At 34.2% G+C, this 17,081-nt stretch overlaps 1 protein-coding gene across 6 annotated transcripts in view; it reads right to left on the bottom strand.

Annotated features, from left to right (window-relative positions):
* Positions 1–17,081, bottom strand: part of CNGB3 (cyclic nucleotide gated channel subunit beta 3) — a 70,485-nt gene that overhangs the window by 41,789 nt on the left and 11,615 nt on the right. For all 6 annotated transcript variants that reach the window (XM_039345443.1, XM_039345444.1, XM_039345446.1 and 3 more), the window contains one exon: positions 8,480–8,600. In XM_039345443.1, coding sequence (XP_039201377.1) covers positions 8,480–8,600 — 121 coding nt within the window. Of the gene's footprint in view, positions 1–8,479; positions 8,601–17,081 lie in introns of those variants that run through there.

Genomic DNA, 17,081 nt, shown 5'->3' with positions numbered 1-17,081 from the left:
CTGAAAGAAAGGCAGTAAATTCAGCCAAACACATGTAGGAGTCTGTATTAAGGCCTAATTGTGGAAATAAGTGTAGTAAAACATAATTATTTATCTGCGGTTAATGGTGTTTGCAGGGTGATTTATGACCCTGAATTTTAATCCTTATTTGATTTATGCTGTTTTTCCCAATGTGAAGTTTATTGCAGCTTTTCTGATTGGTTTGCTTTTGCTTTTAAAATGTATTCATTAGTTCATTGCACATTACCTAAACTTACTTTGGTGATTGAGGCAGTTTATAACAGAATAACAGAGTTGGAAGGTACTATGAGGTCTTCTAGTCCAACCCCCTGCTCAGAGAGGAAACTCTATACCATGAGGATGAAGATTCATTCACCGAGCTTGTGGGTTGGTTTCCAAAAATTTCATTACCAGGCTAGGTAACATCTTCAGCAGAGCTTAGGGGATATCAATGTCAGTGTTCTTCTGTTTATAAGGGCTTCAGGAGTGGTGTTTCGAGTGAGTCACTTCCCAGTGACCCTGACCTGATGTAACCTCCCCATCACAAGACCCATCACAAGACTTTCACTGAAACCAGCCCACCAGCTCGGAGAATGAACCTTCACCCTCATCCTACACTTGACCTACAGATATTTGTTACTATTGCAAACCTGTACCATTTCAGACAAATGGTTGTCGAATCTATTCTTAAAAACTTCCAGTGTTGAAGCATCTACAACTTCTGGAGGCAAGTAGTTCCACTGATTAATTGTTCTAACTGTCAAGAAATTTCTCTTTAGGCCTTCCGGTTTGCCATCGCAGTGCGACGGATGCAGGAAGACAGGGCCCCATCTTCTGTATTTGATTTCACCCCACTGGGGACCCTAAAAAGGGTCAAAAGTCATCCTGGAGAGGTGATGAAGAAGGAGGGGACCTTCATTGACGAATTAATTGCTTGAGGGAAAAATAGAGAAAATTACAAGATTAATTTGGAATCAATATATATAGCTTTGAAATGTGGGGACTAAAGACACTTTTGAGATTTTTTTTGTAATAAAAAAGAGACTTGAAAAGCTTGTAATATAAATTTGGACTTTAAAATCTGGAAGTCGGCATCAGTGACATCTAGTGGCAAACCACAGCACTACAATTTCTTATATTTAAGGGAAACTTGGCTTGAAGCCCACACCCAGATAAGAATTTGGTGTGGAAACTTTCACTTTTCTAGACTGCAGCTGGGAAAAGGGAAAAAGGGTTGCTGATCTGTGTGGCAGAGATGATAAACTATTTTGAAACAGGCCTGCCTGGACCACAAATGTAAATACTAGCTGATTTTTAGAGCTGTGCCGTGGAGCTAATTACCTGTAGAAGAAACATGCATTATGGGTTGAGATGATGGAATACTTTGGATTATAAATCTTTGACTGATGAACAACTTTTAATTGCTTTTTTTCTCTCTGGACAGAAATGACATGTTTTTCATTGGATAGAAAAGCTTGAATTTTGCTTATATTTGCTTAGGGAAGGCTTAAGGATGGACTAGTAGGCTGGCTGGATAACTTGGAGCTCAAATAATTGACTGAAACTTTTAAAATCACTAAATAAATTGGACTAAAGAGACCACATATAAAAACAAAATGGATCTTCCATACTCAGCTTTAAATCATCTCTAACTCTTATCTCCAAAGTCCCTAGCTTGACATATCAACAAGAAAATGTTGACAAAACTCAGAAGGAAATTCTTTCTATGTTAAAATTATACAAGAGACAATTGCCTTAGCTCATGATGAGACTAAAAACAACACAAAGGAGATAAAAGAACACTTTTCTAATCTAATTCCACAAATTGAGAAAATGACTATAAAGAAGGAATTAGTAACCTAGAAAATTGAAAGAAAATTAGAGGAAGCAGATCCAAAGATGGAGGACCTATAAGAAAGAATTAACAAACAGACTCAGTCAAATGAAGAATTAGAAGATGTAGTGATAATACCAAAAATGGAAAAGATATCTTACCTGTCAAGATCTCAGAACACTCTTGAGGATAAGGAAGAAGAGCTGATCTAATGGAAGATAAAGCTATTAGGAGAAATGTGGGAAATTGGAGAAGGAGGAAGGCTGTTTAATTAATATCAATGAGCTGAGCAATCTTCCAAAAATACTTTAACCAAATTGTCTTACTTATTCCAAACAATATGAAAAAAGATAGAGGAAGAACTACTTGATGATTCAAAGGCATTGACCTGGAAAGTTAGTTGGCAAAGGAAGAAAGCTAGAGTAAGATTAAAGAAAATAGAGGTCATGACCCATTAGATGGGATATCATGCTATTAAAGAAATGTTTGAATATGGCTAAGAGAATAGATAATTGTTAGAAATAGAAGTGTTATTAGAACTAGAAAGATAGGATTTATAACTAGAATTTTACATTTGAGTATGAGTAGGGAAATATGAAAATGCTAAGAGGGTTTGAACAAGGGAAACTTTTCGTTGACCAAATATAATTTATTATATTTGAGAAAATTATAAGCAATAGAGATACTTTGATTATTGAAAATAATCAAAATTATAAGCAATAGAGATACTTTGATTATTGATGGGAAATCATTTTTTTTAAAAAAGTGGAGAAAACAGGATATTGATTGAACAAATGGATATTAAGTGCAAATGTAATTGAGATATGTTTTGGTTTGAAAAGATATTTTAAACTGACACTATTGATATTATATATAATATTAGAAAAATGTAACAAAGATGCTGATATTCAATTGTTTATGTATTAACAGCAATAAGAATTGTATTTGCCTACTATAGAAAATGTATAACACCGGAAGAAGAGAGGAAGCACTGGATGGTGTAATATTGTACCTAGATTAAAGAAGTTAATATGTACCACTGAATTACTGATGGACCCAGACAACATGTTGTTTATTAAGTACTTATGACTGTAAAACTAGAAAATTAACAATATGTATATATATATGTATATATATATATATAGATAGATAGATAGATAGATAGATAGATAGATAGATAGATATAAATATAAATATAAAAGAAATTTCTCTTTAGTTCTAGAATGCTTTTATCCTTGGTTGGTTTCCATCCATTGCTTCTTGTCTTGGCTTCAGATGCTTTGGAGAATAGGTTGATTCCCTCTTCTTTGTGGCAATCCCTTAGATATTGGAACACTGCTATCATGTCATCCATAGACCTTCTTTTCATTAAGCTAGAGATATCCAATTCCAGCAACTATTCTTTATATAATTTAGCCTCCAGTCCCATATTTAAGTTATTGTCCACTAGGACTCTAAGATCCCTCTTACGATTAATACTATTGAGACAGGTACCACCTATACTATATATTTTCCAGTGCAGTCCTTTATAAATTGGTAAAATATTAATGTTAAAAGGCTGTGCAATTTAAATTATTTCTAGGTTTCTTGAATATTTTTCTAGAATTTTCAGCTGCAGTTTTTATGGGAAAGTAGTGAAGTCAAGGGGTTAGGCAAATTCACGGAGAATGAAGCAAATAATGGCTCCTATTATGATTCATCATACTATTTCCAATATCAAAAATAAGCTCTCACAACATGCTAGTTTTTCTTTAGACTATTTTAATTTCTGAAAAAAACACCATAAAAAGTTAGATGGAGTAGGGAGTCTAAAGTGGTGACAAAGTTGATGCCCCAGTTACACAGTAAACAGATGTATCCATCAATTCTGATGAGTTGCATTGCCCAATTGAACTAAACTGATCATGAAAAAATGATCAACAAAGTTGCTGTCTATTCTTTATTTTAGTTCCTGAGAAACTAAAAAATTCCTCTGAAACTGTAGATATTATGCTATGAATACAATAGGGAAGGCTTACAATGAATTAATCAATAGAGGAAGGGAATGAGATGTAGAGATAGGGGCCAGGTAGAGGTCGTGAGCAGCAAACTGCCTTTCCAACGCCTGCATGCCTCTTCTCTTTAAAAAGATCTCATCCATTCACATCGCCATGGCAATGTGGGAAACTACCCCAGACTGATACAATGATATCACCTGGTTCACATGATATCAGCCAGGTTACATCAACAGGATGTGGTAGAAACTGCTCCCTGGCTGGGCCTCCTGGCTGATATCTTCTTAAGGATTGGTAAGGAGTTTAACCAATGAAATGCTATTGCTATGATATTGCCATGTTAAACTTTTGCTGCTTGGAAAACTGTATAAAAGAATAAACGCTGTGAAGGCGGTCAGCCATATTTGCACCCTGCAATGACTGAGCACTGATTCCTACAATGAAAGAAGAAATAAAAAGAGAAAGAAATGCAATGTAGCTATTCCAGTTATTATAAACATAGAATTTTTGTGGTTTTATAACAGAAATTATTTCTGAGTTGAAATTCATAGGATTTTGATTGCTAGTTCCAATATGAAATGGGAGCTAAGGTGAGTATGACATATTGCAGCTCAAAAACTATCAGTACAAGCTTTGTTGCAAATTAACAAGTTTTGTAACTGATTTAAAATGATTGCTTCAGGTTTTCCAACCAACCAATCAGCCAGTTTACTACAACTGAACCTAGAATAACTCAAATAAATTATGCTAAATTGGGCCAGATAAGCCAAAGATTTTCACAGACAGATTCTGTTCCAATTTCCCATTTTTATATTTGGGAGATATCAACTATAACCTGCTATATTTGAACTTTTGAAGTTTGGATTAGCTTGAAAAATGTGATTTTCATTTGGATCAGTTATACAGAAAATAACTCTGAAGCTTTGAAGATCGTTCATCTTTAAGGAGTTTAATTCCCTAAGGAGATTTTTTTAAAAAAAAAAATCCTGAAGAAAGGTATATTGTATACATAATAGCTGTGTTAGTATGAATTAATAGTAATTGAAAAGGGGAGTAATGTGACATATAAAATTTTTGTGCTTATTTCATAACTTTTTATGATATACTGTTAGAATTTAAATAGAAGAGAACATAGAAAAGGACATTGGAAGTTAAAAGCCTTTGATTTGTACCCGGCCTCCTTTAGTAACTTCCATCCCTTGAATAAACATACAGTCCTAACACTTAGAAGATAAAGGAAGATGCCAGACTCCCTCATAATAATCCACACCTGGGAAGGTTCTTCCCAGTCTTAACACATTCTCAGGGCAACAATCCTAACACATCTAAACATACACCTCACAATCAAAGCCTAGGGCAGGAACATCAATCTGCATATGTCAGGATCAAAGCCCACTTGTCATAATATATACCTCTAATAGTGCATCCCTAATATTGTAGGTTACCTTCAACAATTGTTTGTGGATGGCTGAATAAACTACTCTACTTCCAGCAACTGCTTCTTGTGTTTATTTGTAATCCGGCTCAAGAAACGACCCAAGAAAATTCTTCTAGCAATTTAATCCTGTGACTAAATAGGTTAGGACATATAGGTAGCCTTTCAACCTGTTCCTTGCTGAGGTAGTATCTCATTGATCTCATTGATGTCCTGAGTTTCTTTTCCTATGTTTTATGATTCAGAAATTTTGAAACAGAAACAGATATGTTCTTCTATAGAATTCAATATTTTTTGGTAGTCGGCCCCAAACCTAATGCCTCCAGTTGCAAAATAAGTATAATTTATTATAGAGAATGCATTTCCTTAATGTTCCTTAAGCTATTATGTGATTAGATTAATATTCCCTTCCCTTTCCCTTCAGGAGCTGAAGGTGGCCAATGTCTGCAAGGGACCAAATGAACAAGTAATCATCCACACATATAAAAATAAATACAGTAAAAAATAATGAAGATAAATGATTCAAACCATTATTCCACATCAGTAGTTTAATGTTAGCATCACAAGAACTCATTTATGAAACAGAATTATTTTCCTGAATAATGGTTTTAGTGGTATGTTTTATGTGTTTTATTATTTCTGCAGACTCTCTGCTTAATCAGCAAAGAGAGGGGGGAATTGCAAATTAATAAGTAAGTTAGTAGCAGGCTGAATGCAGCTTATTGTCAATTTCCTTCAAGTACCATCACTTACCCTCTCTTTGTAATCTAGGTTGCTTCCAGCAAGTGGCTGCCCATGGTTGCTCTTTCATCATTCACTACTACATGAAACTTTCCCCAAGAACTGGTAGTTAGAAAATTTCCAGTACCAGAGAATGCATAGACTTAATGATTACTTATTCACTTTTCTACTTGGGATAAGAACAACAGATCATTTTATTTCTATGAAATTGTATAATCACTATAGTGTTCTTGATTGTTTGCTTCCAAAAATTTGCCTGGTGATTGTTTGTCTGGTGATGATCCCTGCTTATCTGAGTATGGGTTGTTGATATGCTACAATATTTTTGTTTCCTTTCTAGGTTTTTTATTGCCTCTTTTGAATGGTGTATGAATGTAATTTATATCTATGTGTCTATTGATGGCTGATTTGTCTGAATGCCAAGCTTCCAGGAATTCTCTAGAATTTTTGAGTTTGGCTTGGTCTATGATGTGAATAGTTTCCCAGTTGAAACTGTCCATGTGTTGTGAGATTAAGGTTTCATCCTGTCTTTGAACAGCTAGTTGGTGTTCATATATAGTATGGTGTTATGTATGTTCTGTGCAATTCCTTTTTGAAGCTATCCATCTTGATGGTTGTCACATTGCTGTATGCAATATAGTATAACTATTTGCTTCATGTAGAAATATTTTTATTAGCCCTAGAGTTTATATCACCAAGTTTTCATTCAGTAACTTTTTTTTAGTACTGACTTAAAAATGCTCTGTCTGATTTTTTGTATACTATACTATGTTATAAACACCTTTTCCTCTTATATTTACAACACAGTGCTGGAGGATCTCTAATATGTATAAATTTGAACTAGTAACAGTTGAATCAGAATATCTGATCTGAATTTTATAGCTTAATATTGCAACTTATCAATGTTTGCATGATTGCATTGTTTTTTTCCCACTCTTTGTATGCTATGAAGAATGACTATAAGTGTATAATTTGTTTCTAAATTAAGTAAGAAAATAAATGAATATACTTGTTTTTACTTTTTTCATTAAAATTACATCATATACATTCTTTTTTCAATGTGATTCACATCCTGTTTAAATGTATTGCAGAAGTTCCCTCTCCCTTTCTTTACCTGTCTTATATATACCATTATCATTGTACAATCTCTTGGTGTAATGTCAGAGTAATTATTGTGCTAGCAGAGGAGCCTTTTTTGGATTAATTTCCTGAGATTAGAAGCTTGTTAATATGTAGTGACAAAATGATCTGCTAATCTTGTTCTTCTTACTTTGAAGAAAATTTATGTATGCATCACTCAAAAGCTGCCAGTGACAAAATATAGATATCCTGAAAAGCTATTAATAGGGATATGATTGTACTGTTATTAGAGGATAGAAGGGAAAAAAACAGGTTGCTAGACAAGCCTGACTCAGAGTGAATCTTAATTTAAATTATTAGGAAATTGACATTAAAAGACTTTCATTTGCTCAATCAACATTTTTTTTCAGTACACAGGCCATTCACATATGCCAAACCACTTTTAGAGCTGACAGATGTGACCAGGCAAATTGCAGCTATGTCTGCTGCTATTTGCTAATGCCTAACACAATGTATTTTTGTGTATTTTAAACAATGAAATACTGACATGGAAGCCAAAAGCGGGTCATTTTTTCCTCTTTAATGGAGTGCAAGGCTATTCTGAGGTGATCACTCTGTCTATTACAAGTTGAGTGAGTCATTTGACAAGATAACAAACTGAGTTTTTTTCATCCTATGATGATAATGGTGAAAAAAGGCAACATTTTCTTTGGACTTTATATAAAGTCATAAGCAGAGGTTGAGAACTGGTATATATTTGAGTACTAGTTATCATAACACTAGTAGCACCAGCTAGTTTATATAAACACACACACATATATATATAATGACTGTGAAAATTCGAATCCTGGGCATATTGATCCATTGTGTATTATTGAATGAATATATATATATATATATATATATTCTTATTAACGTTTTACACACACACACACACACACACACACACATGCAACAGATAGGATAGGATAGATAGATAGATAGATAGATAGATAGATAGATAGATGGATAGATAGATAGAATATACTACTTATCTACTACTAAAACTCTTATGTCTGTAACCTTTAACTGGGTGAAATAGTTTTATCACAGAGCAACAATTTTTGAACCAATGTGCCTCAGATGGGCTAACTTACAGAATGCATCCCAAAATCTGGTATCCATAACTCTCATATGATTGAAATTTAGTAAAGTTGTGATCTTTCCAGAGTTGCTAGGCCTTTATAGGTGGAGCACTCTCACCATTGACTGCCATGGTTGGTCAGCCCCAGTCAAGTTAGCAGGAAGTTGGAAGAGGCTTTCATTTTGACTACTTTTTTGCCGTTGGTCATTCTGATTCTCTGTTTAGGTACAGAAAATTTTTATGAATGAAGTGCCATCATTTTTGCTACTCACACTGTGGTCTCTCCCTTCCCCCTGTCTGGCTGTGCCTCATCCTTCTGAGTTGGTTTCTTTGATGCCATTGGTTGTTCAGCCTTAGAAAGCTCAGGTTCTCGTTCTGGAGTTCTTGCTTCATCTAGAATCAAATAATTAATAAAATATATTATGCATGCATGTTCTTGCACTCAGAACATTAAGTCTTAAAAACCAAAGAACAGCAACAGGGAAAATATAGCTAGAAGAGTAACTTAAACCCACAAATAACAGCATTAGGTATTGCAGATGCTAAACATTTGTTGCTTGTCTCTTCTAGAGTTTTTCAATCTAGGGAGCTCCTGATATGTTGGAATACTCTTTGCATTATTCTCTGCCATTTCTAATGTAGGTTTAGAATTGGGAGTATTGGATTATAGAGAGTAAACTATATGTTTGTACTTAGCATTTCAAACGAGAGCCAACAGCTTTAGGGCAGAATCTAAATAAGCAAAAAACAAAAACAAAAAGAAGGATATTTTGAGGGGTAATGACAGATTATTGTTGTGGAGTTTTCCTGAGGAAACAGAGAAGGTTCATCATTTTTTTTTTAAAAAAAAAAACCTTCAGGCAGCTGGTCAAAGAACTGTTCCAGGTCAAGTTCTTGGAACAAGATCCTCTGCTGAAAAATGGTAGAAGCTGAGAACATAATGATAGAGGAAGGTAGTACTGAATGCTGATAAATCAACTCACAATAACTCTCTTTTTTCTGCATAGTCGATGCCCAGAGAGAAGTGTCTGTAGTCCTTGTATCATGAGGCATTTGGAAGGAAGAATTGGTTTTTGTTTTCCATAAGCTTTATGCTCCAATATTGGCAAGCCCCATGGAGCTGGGAAACCCAAGAAATGAGAATCATACATATTTCAGAAAGGATCTTGAAAACTAATTAGTGATTAAAACATAATCTTGAAACTGAGAAGAGAAATTCCCAGGCAGATTTATACTAAGTCAGTTATAGATTTTGTTGCCTCTTCTTCCCACAACAACTGAATTCCTTCTTCCCCATTTGCTTCCTACAAATGCCTGTCATTCACAGTTAATGTAGAATAAATATTTCAAAAGAGGAACCAAAGGTGGAGCTGCATTTTTTTTTAAAATAGAGATTATAAATCTCTCTCTGTGTGTCAGGCCCAAAACCAAGAATAACACATGGTGATTCTTCCAAGCTGAGTTCTTTATTGTTTTCACACCTATAGACAATATGTTGCCAAACTGATGACTCTACTATGGTATCTGTATTTACAAAATATTCTGTAAACTCTTAGGGAGAGGCTGTCTTTACCATCCTTCTTTCACATATAATAACATCTGATCTGAGTTGCCTCTTATTCCTCTGTCATGTACTCCCTCCCTGCTGGAAATCTATCTCTATCTACATTATATCCCATTCTCTCACATACGTAAGCAGAATATGGATGGATATATTTAGTTTGCTCCAGGAGAAAGGGATAAAATAATTGATGAAAACTGAAGCATAGTAGATTTTATGTCAACTTCAATCAATGTTTCTAAAAGTGAGATTTTTTTGACAATGAGACAAACTATCTTGGGAGGTAATGGTTCCCTTCACTTATTAAAGATTTATTACATATTAACTCCATAATCATATGTCAGAAATGATGCAGTTGTAGCCTGCATTATATGCTCTGCTTTATATAATCTGCATTATATACTATACTCTGCAGAGGTCTGGATTAGATGAAATCCAGGTTCCAGCTCTGTAGGCACATCTGCACAAATCCTTTGCCTAGATATGAGGATGGTCTGCTAATTATTTCCAGAGGAAATATATGCATGCTACCCCATGTATCTCATCACCCACATCTGAGAATTAAAAGTAGGTTTTGGTGTTTAGTTTTGGAAGTGCTATTTTGCCTCTTAATTTACCTTCAAAGTTTGTGTGGGAAGTGTAGGGTTTATTGATGTGCAGCCTGAAATAACAACTTCTTTATCCTCAGTCTGATGGTTCAGATTGATTCCTCTGGTCTTTATAGGACACTCCACATTTCAATCATTCTTTAAGTTGTTCTCCTACCTCTCAATCCTCCTCTGAAAGAGATCAGGAATCCTGATTTTCACACTTTATTTCTTTTGTAAATGGATTGGTAAAATTTGTCACCAAGTGTAAAGCCCTAAATTGACTAGTCTTAATACTTACAACTGAAACTGAATTCAAAATGACAAATTCTTTTCTTGATGACCGGTGTTCCCAGGAGTGTCAGCACACCATTTTCTTTTCTTATATTATGTTCTTAAAGTAAGTTTACCCCTTCCATATTTATCCCCATGGCTTGATTCTTTCTCAAAATCCAGCTCATCAGCATCACTTATTTAATAGCTGCACAATCTGAATAATCACTAGATGGTAGCTAAGAGCCATATAAATTGTAATTCTTTGCTGCCACCTAATGTTAATCAGTTGATCCATAGTTTCAAAGAATTAAAAAAATGTTCAACCAATAATAGCACAGAAGGAAAAGAGAATTGTAGTGCATGGATCAACACCATGTCAAATTGTCTGTAGTTGTAGGATGGACCTTTTATTTATGACCTTTCATCCATTACTTCTTCTCATGTCTTCAGATGCTTGGGAAAATAGGTTGACCCCCTGTTCTCTATGACACCCCCTCAAGTATTGGAATATTGTTATCATGTCATCCCTAGTCCTAGAAAACTAGACATATCTAGTTCCCTCAGCCATTCATCATAGACCCCTTATTCATCTTTGTCGCTCTTCTCTGCACTCTTTGTAAATTTACCACATTCTTTATTTCAGGGGTCTTCAAACTTGGCCCTTTTATGACTTGTGGACTTCAACTCCCAGAATTCCTCAGCCAGTGTGCCTGGCTGAGGAATTCTGGGAGTTGAAGTCCACTAGTCACAAAAGGCCAAAGTTTGAAGACTCCTGGTTTATTTGTTTCTTGATTGTTCTTTCTTTCCAAGTAGGTTATGAGTTTACATTATTCAAATGTCATCAGCATTTATTAGCTATCTTAACAGTATTTTTTCTAAAAGTTATTTTCATTGGTACAAATGTCATTCTGAATAGAATTCCAATATTTAAAATGTTTGTTTCTCCTTAAGATCACATATACTACAGTTTTAATATTTTCTCTTTGCCTGTCCTTTATCTATGATTTGTATTTGCTTGTTATATATTTGTTACTAGTTTCCTTTCAGCTCATTATTTCTACAGTAGCTTTAAACAATGCAGATGATAATATAGGTGTAAAATGCAAATTTGAGGAAGAGAGTATTTAACTAAATTATTGAGAAAATGTCCTTTGAATGACATTTAGCTATTCTGCAATAATTAATTTGTCTAGTTCCTCTTAGTTGGTATTTCATCTGTATTCCTATAAAACATGCACTGCATAAAGGAGATATAATATAATCTTAAAGCAAAATGATTATAGGAAAGTGTACTGGCAGTGTATTCTTAATGCATAAATCTGCACCCTTTATTGTAAACTGTGATTTTTAATTTGCTTGGGATTATAAGAAACAGTCAAGTCATAAATAAGACTTTTAGATTCATAGGACTTAATTAATCTTATGTTCATTCCTGTTGTTCATACTGGAGTTATTTGAGATGGTGCCCAGTCCAAACAAACATTGATTTGAAACAAATAATATGTTAGAATTTTTTTTTAAAGGAGCCTATGTTGCAGTTTTATCAAATTACAGGTCAGTATTGCTTTATGCCTTTGAATTCCAGAGTTTGAGAAAGGCTGAAGCTTTTTTAGCATCTATTGTATTGTCCTACCTGTTCTAAAAATAATTTGATAAGCCTCTCACACCTCACAGGATTTATTTGAATAATGTGTCTCTTAGAAGTTTTTGGAAACTGGCAATTTTACAATGGCTGAATGCATCTTTGGAATAACTTTTATGTTCCTAGTCTGAACAGGAAAGCATGCAAGAAAAGCAGATTTTCCTATGAAGGACTACTAGAGACTACAGATTTTACAATCAAGTTTTCCACTGCTTTCCTCCTTGGTATCTAAACAAAAAAAAAGTAGTCTAGGACAAAATTTATGTTGGAATTTAATGCTATCTCTCCTGCTCTTTTCTTGACTTGGAGGCTTCAGAAGGCTGGAGGCCATTTCTTTGATATTTTTCACTACAGATCAGTCCAAGAGATTTCTTTTTTTAATTATTTTTTTAAAATCATAACTTAAATATATCAAGAAAAAAGAAAAGAAAAAAAGAATGCAGTTTAAGAAAAAGTTAAAGAAGTGACTTCTCTCTTTACAGCAATCACAAACAAACTCATTATTCCTCTTCCCTCCTTAACATTACAGTAATCTCTTCAGCCCTTTATTTAATCTTTTTTTAATCAAAAGAACTTGATTTTTGAGGCAGAGAAGCACTGGCAATGCCCTCAGAGTCAGCCAAGTTACTATGGTCCCTGACACAGATATTCCATGTTGTAAAATTACAACAATTTTTAGAAGTTGCAATTTGCTTACTATGATGGCACATTAATAAAGGAGAATATTTGTAAGTCAGGGTTGAAATGAGGGGTCCTTGGTACTTTCTGAGCTTGACTGGTCTCTTGAAGATGTTTCATTACCCAAACTAGGTAAAGTGTTCCATGGATAAATGAAACATCTGCAAGAAAACAACCAAGCTCAGAGAGCATTCAGTCTAAGTGGAACTGAGCACTTTCTTGCTGCTTCTTTCTAAATCCCATCATTTGTACCTGACATGTTCTAAGATTCTGAATCACTTTCTTCTCATCCTCTGAGATGACGAGACCCACTGGCAAAGCCGTCTTAATTAAGAGCCTGTTTCTGAAGTCATGTTGAGAGGGGGAGAATCGGGAGAATTACTTTACATAATTAAAGTCCGTCTTTATGTTTCCCCACCATCCCATCAAATACAAAAGCTTCAGCTATTCTGATGTGCTAGAGCAGCAAAAGGGAAATTCTAAGCAGACCAAGTTTTGCATTTCACTCATTGTGATTATTTAGATAAATTGGCATCAGGTTTTGACAGTGTTCCAATTTTGACTATAATATTTCTTAAAGCTGATCAGACTAGCAAAAAAAAAAGGAAGATTGCCATAAAAAAAACTATTCTTGGTTCTGCTTTGCTTGCCCAAGCCTAACATGGGCCTCCTAAGGCAACAAAGGAATAATTTTTAATAACGTTTCTACTTTGCCTGTGCAAATTTGATTAGCTTTAAGAAAAAAATTCAATCTTTCCCATCCCAGTTGCTTATGAGTTCCTGGGGAATTGAGAACATCTGCCTTAATGAACGTAGCGGATCATGCAGAAGAAAGCAATGTCTTACACGACTCAGATCCAAATTGTGAAGGCCTTTAAAAGTAATTACAGGATTTCACATTTGGTCTGAAAGCAAATCAATAGCAAGCCACCATATTTTTCAGAAGTAATATTAGAGTCTTTAATTACAGCGATTACATTTTCTTTCCACTTCTAAATCAAATACCTATTTTGTATATGTGAACATTGGTAATTGAGTATTTAATGCACATGTTTATTTTATAAAATGGCAAAAAAATAAAATCAAAATTGCTCAGGCATTCCTTTGGTGTAGAAAATTATGTCCTTATATCCAATCATCTATATTTAGCCCAAAGTGATAAAACTAGAAAACTATACAGTACTTCAGGTATTTCATATAATAAATTGAACAAAGTATAAATTGCATGAGAAAAAACATCTTAGAATATATCTCAGTATAGGATCCTATATCAATATTTCATTTGCTAAAACTGAATAGAAATGTCTTTTTTGACTCGATCACTATTTTGCTTCAAAAAGATAAAACATGTTAGCATTCATCATATAAGTGACTCTGAGATGCTTCATTTCCTTAATTTCAAATTTTTACTTGTAAATTCTTGCTTATTTTTAACAAGATTTTATGTATAGTGAAACCATCAGTATAAATGGCCTGAATGGTTAGATGACCTTTTCTTTCAAAATATTCTCAACATCTTTCTATATCATATTGTTGGAAAAATACTGTGGGAATTTCCAGTTTACAGATGGTCCTTGCTTAAGGACCAAAATTGGGACTGGGGTTGAATGAAGCAGTTGTTAAGCAAGATGCCCATGTGACTGCCTCACTCAGTGATTGTAATCCCAGCGCTACAGGTTGCTGTCATTAAGTGATCTCCAGGGTCTTTAAGATGAGGTGAAAGAGCTGCCTGTTAAGTGATTTCAGCTTTTCGGGGACAGAATCTTCAGGAATCAAGCTCTATTCCTGCAGCCTGCAGAAGGATTTCAGCACCTCTCCATCCCTTCTGCTTGCAACTTTCTCTGCCATTTACCTATTGACTTTCTGGGGAAGCTGGCAGAAAAGATTGTAAATGGCAATCACATGATCACAGGGCCCTAGATAACCAGTCATAAATGTGAACCATTTGCTAAGCATGCATAATGAAATAATGTGCCGGCACAATGTTTTATGGCTGCTGGAAGTGTTTTATGGGCCATGAAGTACCCTTTCTAAACACAACACACTTTGATTATAATTTTTATTAGTTTTTTACACAAACATAAGTCATTCAATAGTTGGTAAACAGTGTGGTGTCTGGGTTACATTTGTAAAAACAGTCCTTAACAATTAATTTCTATAGTCTGTATTTCATATATTAATTTTGTTTACTTTCCTCTTTCCCTAAAAACATCATTTTCTGCAAACATTGCTTTAATACAATTCTTAATATTTTAATAACTGACAATTTAGTATATATTTTTTCCAATATTCCTAAAAATAATCATTATATTAATACATTTCTTTTCTTTCCATTCATTTGGATTTGCCTTATCATCAATCCTGTTACAGTCCTTATTTTAGTTTATTTCTCCCATCAAGTTCTGAGTATTTTTACTGGTAGCAATTAGTTACATTTACATTGACAGACTTGATTCTATTTTTTCCATATAAGCCATCTCACATTTTTGAAAATACAACACACTTTGATATTTATTTATTACATGTCAGAAAGTGTGGCTTTTGCAAAATTAAACAATGAGATATCACAGGCAAGAGCCACATTCTATCAAATATTATGGTTTACTTCAATAGTAAACCTGTTCAGTAGCTATTCCTTTACTTGGGTTGAATGAAATGAATATGAACAGGCTTTGATATACTTTTATTATAAATGTATTGTTTACAAGTCAGATCACTGTTTGATCTGTTGTTACTAAATCAGTGCACACAGATATAGAATATGGCTTATTATTTATCTGGGTCAAAATTCATCTTGCTACCTTAAAAAATCATGTTGGTTTTAGGCGTAAGAACATAGTCTGGATCCTTCCTCCTCATCTGGGTCATTGTGCTCTGTTTGACAGGTAACCAACCAGCATTGTCCAAGCAGGTAAGGGATTGGCTATTGCCTATCAGACCTACAATTTTTGTAGCAGCCTTTCTTTGAATAGTTCATCACATGAAAGAAAATATTTAGAACATAGCAGTATCAAAGAAGTGAAAGAAATTTTGTCTGTGACTTATTCTATCATTTTGTCATATGTGTACTACATATATTGACTAGGTGGCTGGGTTCTGACAAAATGAAATTCTCTTCTCAAGTCTCCTATCTTAATAAAAAAAACCTGGAACCCTGCATTTTTGGTCTGAAGACAGATGAAATGCAAATAAAATATGGCTTCCAACATATTTCTTCTAATTAACTAAAAGAGATCTATATTTCATGTTTTTGCCAGTTTTATGTGTGCTTTTACATCATTTCCATCTAAAGAACTGGGCTGAAATGACTCTGTCGACGTCTATTCCCCATGTTAGAATACTTAAAATTATTTTTATTGTAAATATCTTCTAAGAGAGTACTTATCAGTCATAACTATAATTACTTGTTTGGTTAGTTGACCCCAAAACAGATTTTCTTGGTTGTTGATGTGACTCTCTTTCAAAATGCTAACACATTCATATTCACTTGACCTATTGTGTATTTTGAACTGGCTGCAAACAGACAATGGTGTAGCTTAATTGGACACCAGAGGCTACTCTCACTTCTTTGAAAAGACAGCGGCCAGGGCACCAAAATTTGCAATTTGTAATTGCTGTGTGCATTATCTGACATTAAACAGAAAATATCTGTTACTTATTGCTTTAATTTTCACATCTACATAATTAGCAGCAGTTTCTTCTTGAAAAAAGTCAGGTCAGTATGGAGATGGTATGGTAGATCTAATTTTCAGTTGTCAGTTGTCAGGTTGGATTTTCTAATTAATCTCTCATTGTTTTTTTTTAAATCAAATAAATCATGTTCTCAAGGACTGTCTTTGTAAAACAGTTCAAGAAAGAGCTCTATCACTAATGTATTTTTATTGTGCTTAGAAATTCTGTGAAAGTCTTAAAGAGGCCACAGCTGTTACTCCATTGACTTTTTAACTGATTCCCCCAGTTTCACATCAAGTTGGCTAAAGGATGACAATGTTGAATAATTACTCTAATTCTTTGTCTCTAGCCAAGTTTGTTATATCTTCATTTACAATATTACAGCAGTATAAAAAGGTGTTCAGATCCATGACATCTCTGAGGGTAGTAATGACCACGTGAATCATGACTTTATCACA

Source organism: Crotalus tigris, unplaced genomic scaffold, assembly GCF_016545835.1.
Source record: "Crotalus tigris isolate CLP2741 ecotype Arizona unplaced genomic scaffold, ASM1654583v1 scf7180000017952.28453644438:3035480, whole genome shotgun sequence".
Classification (NCBI taxonomy): domain Eukaryota; kingdom Metazoa; phylum Chordata; class Lepidosauria; order Squamata; family Viperidae; genus Crotalus; species Crotalus tigris.
Note: the sequence above shows the minus strand (reverse complement) of the source record. Positions and strands in the feature narration are given on the sequence as shown.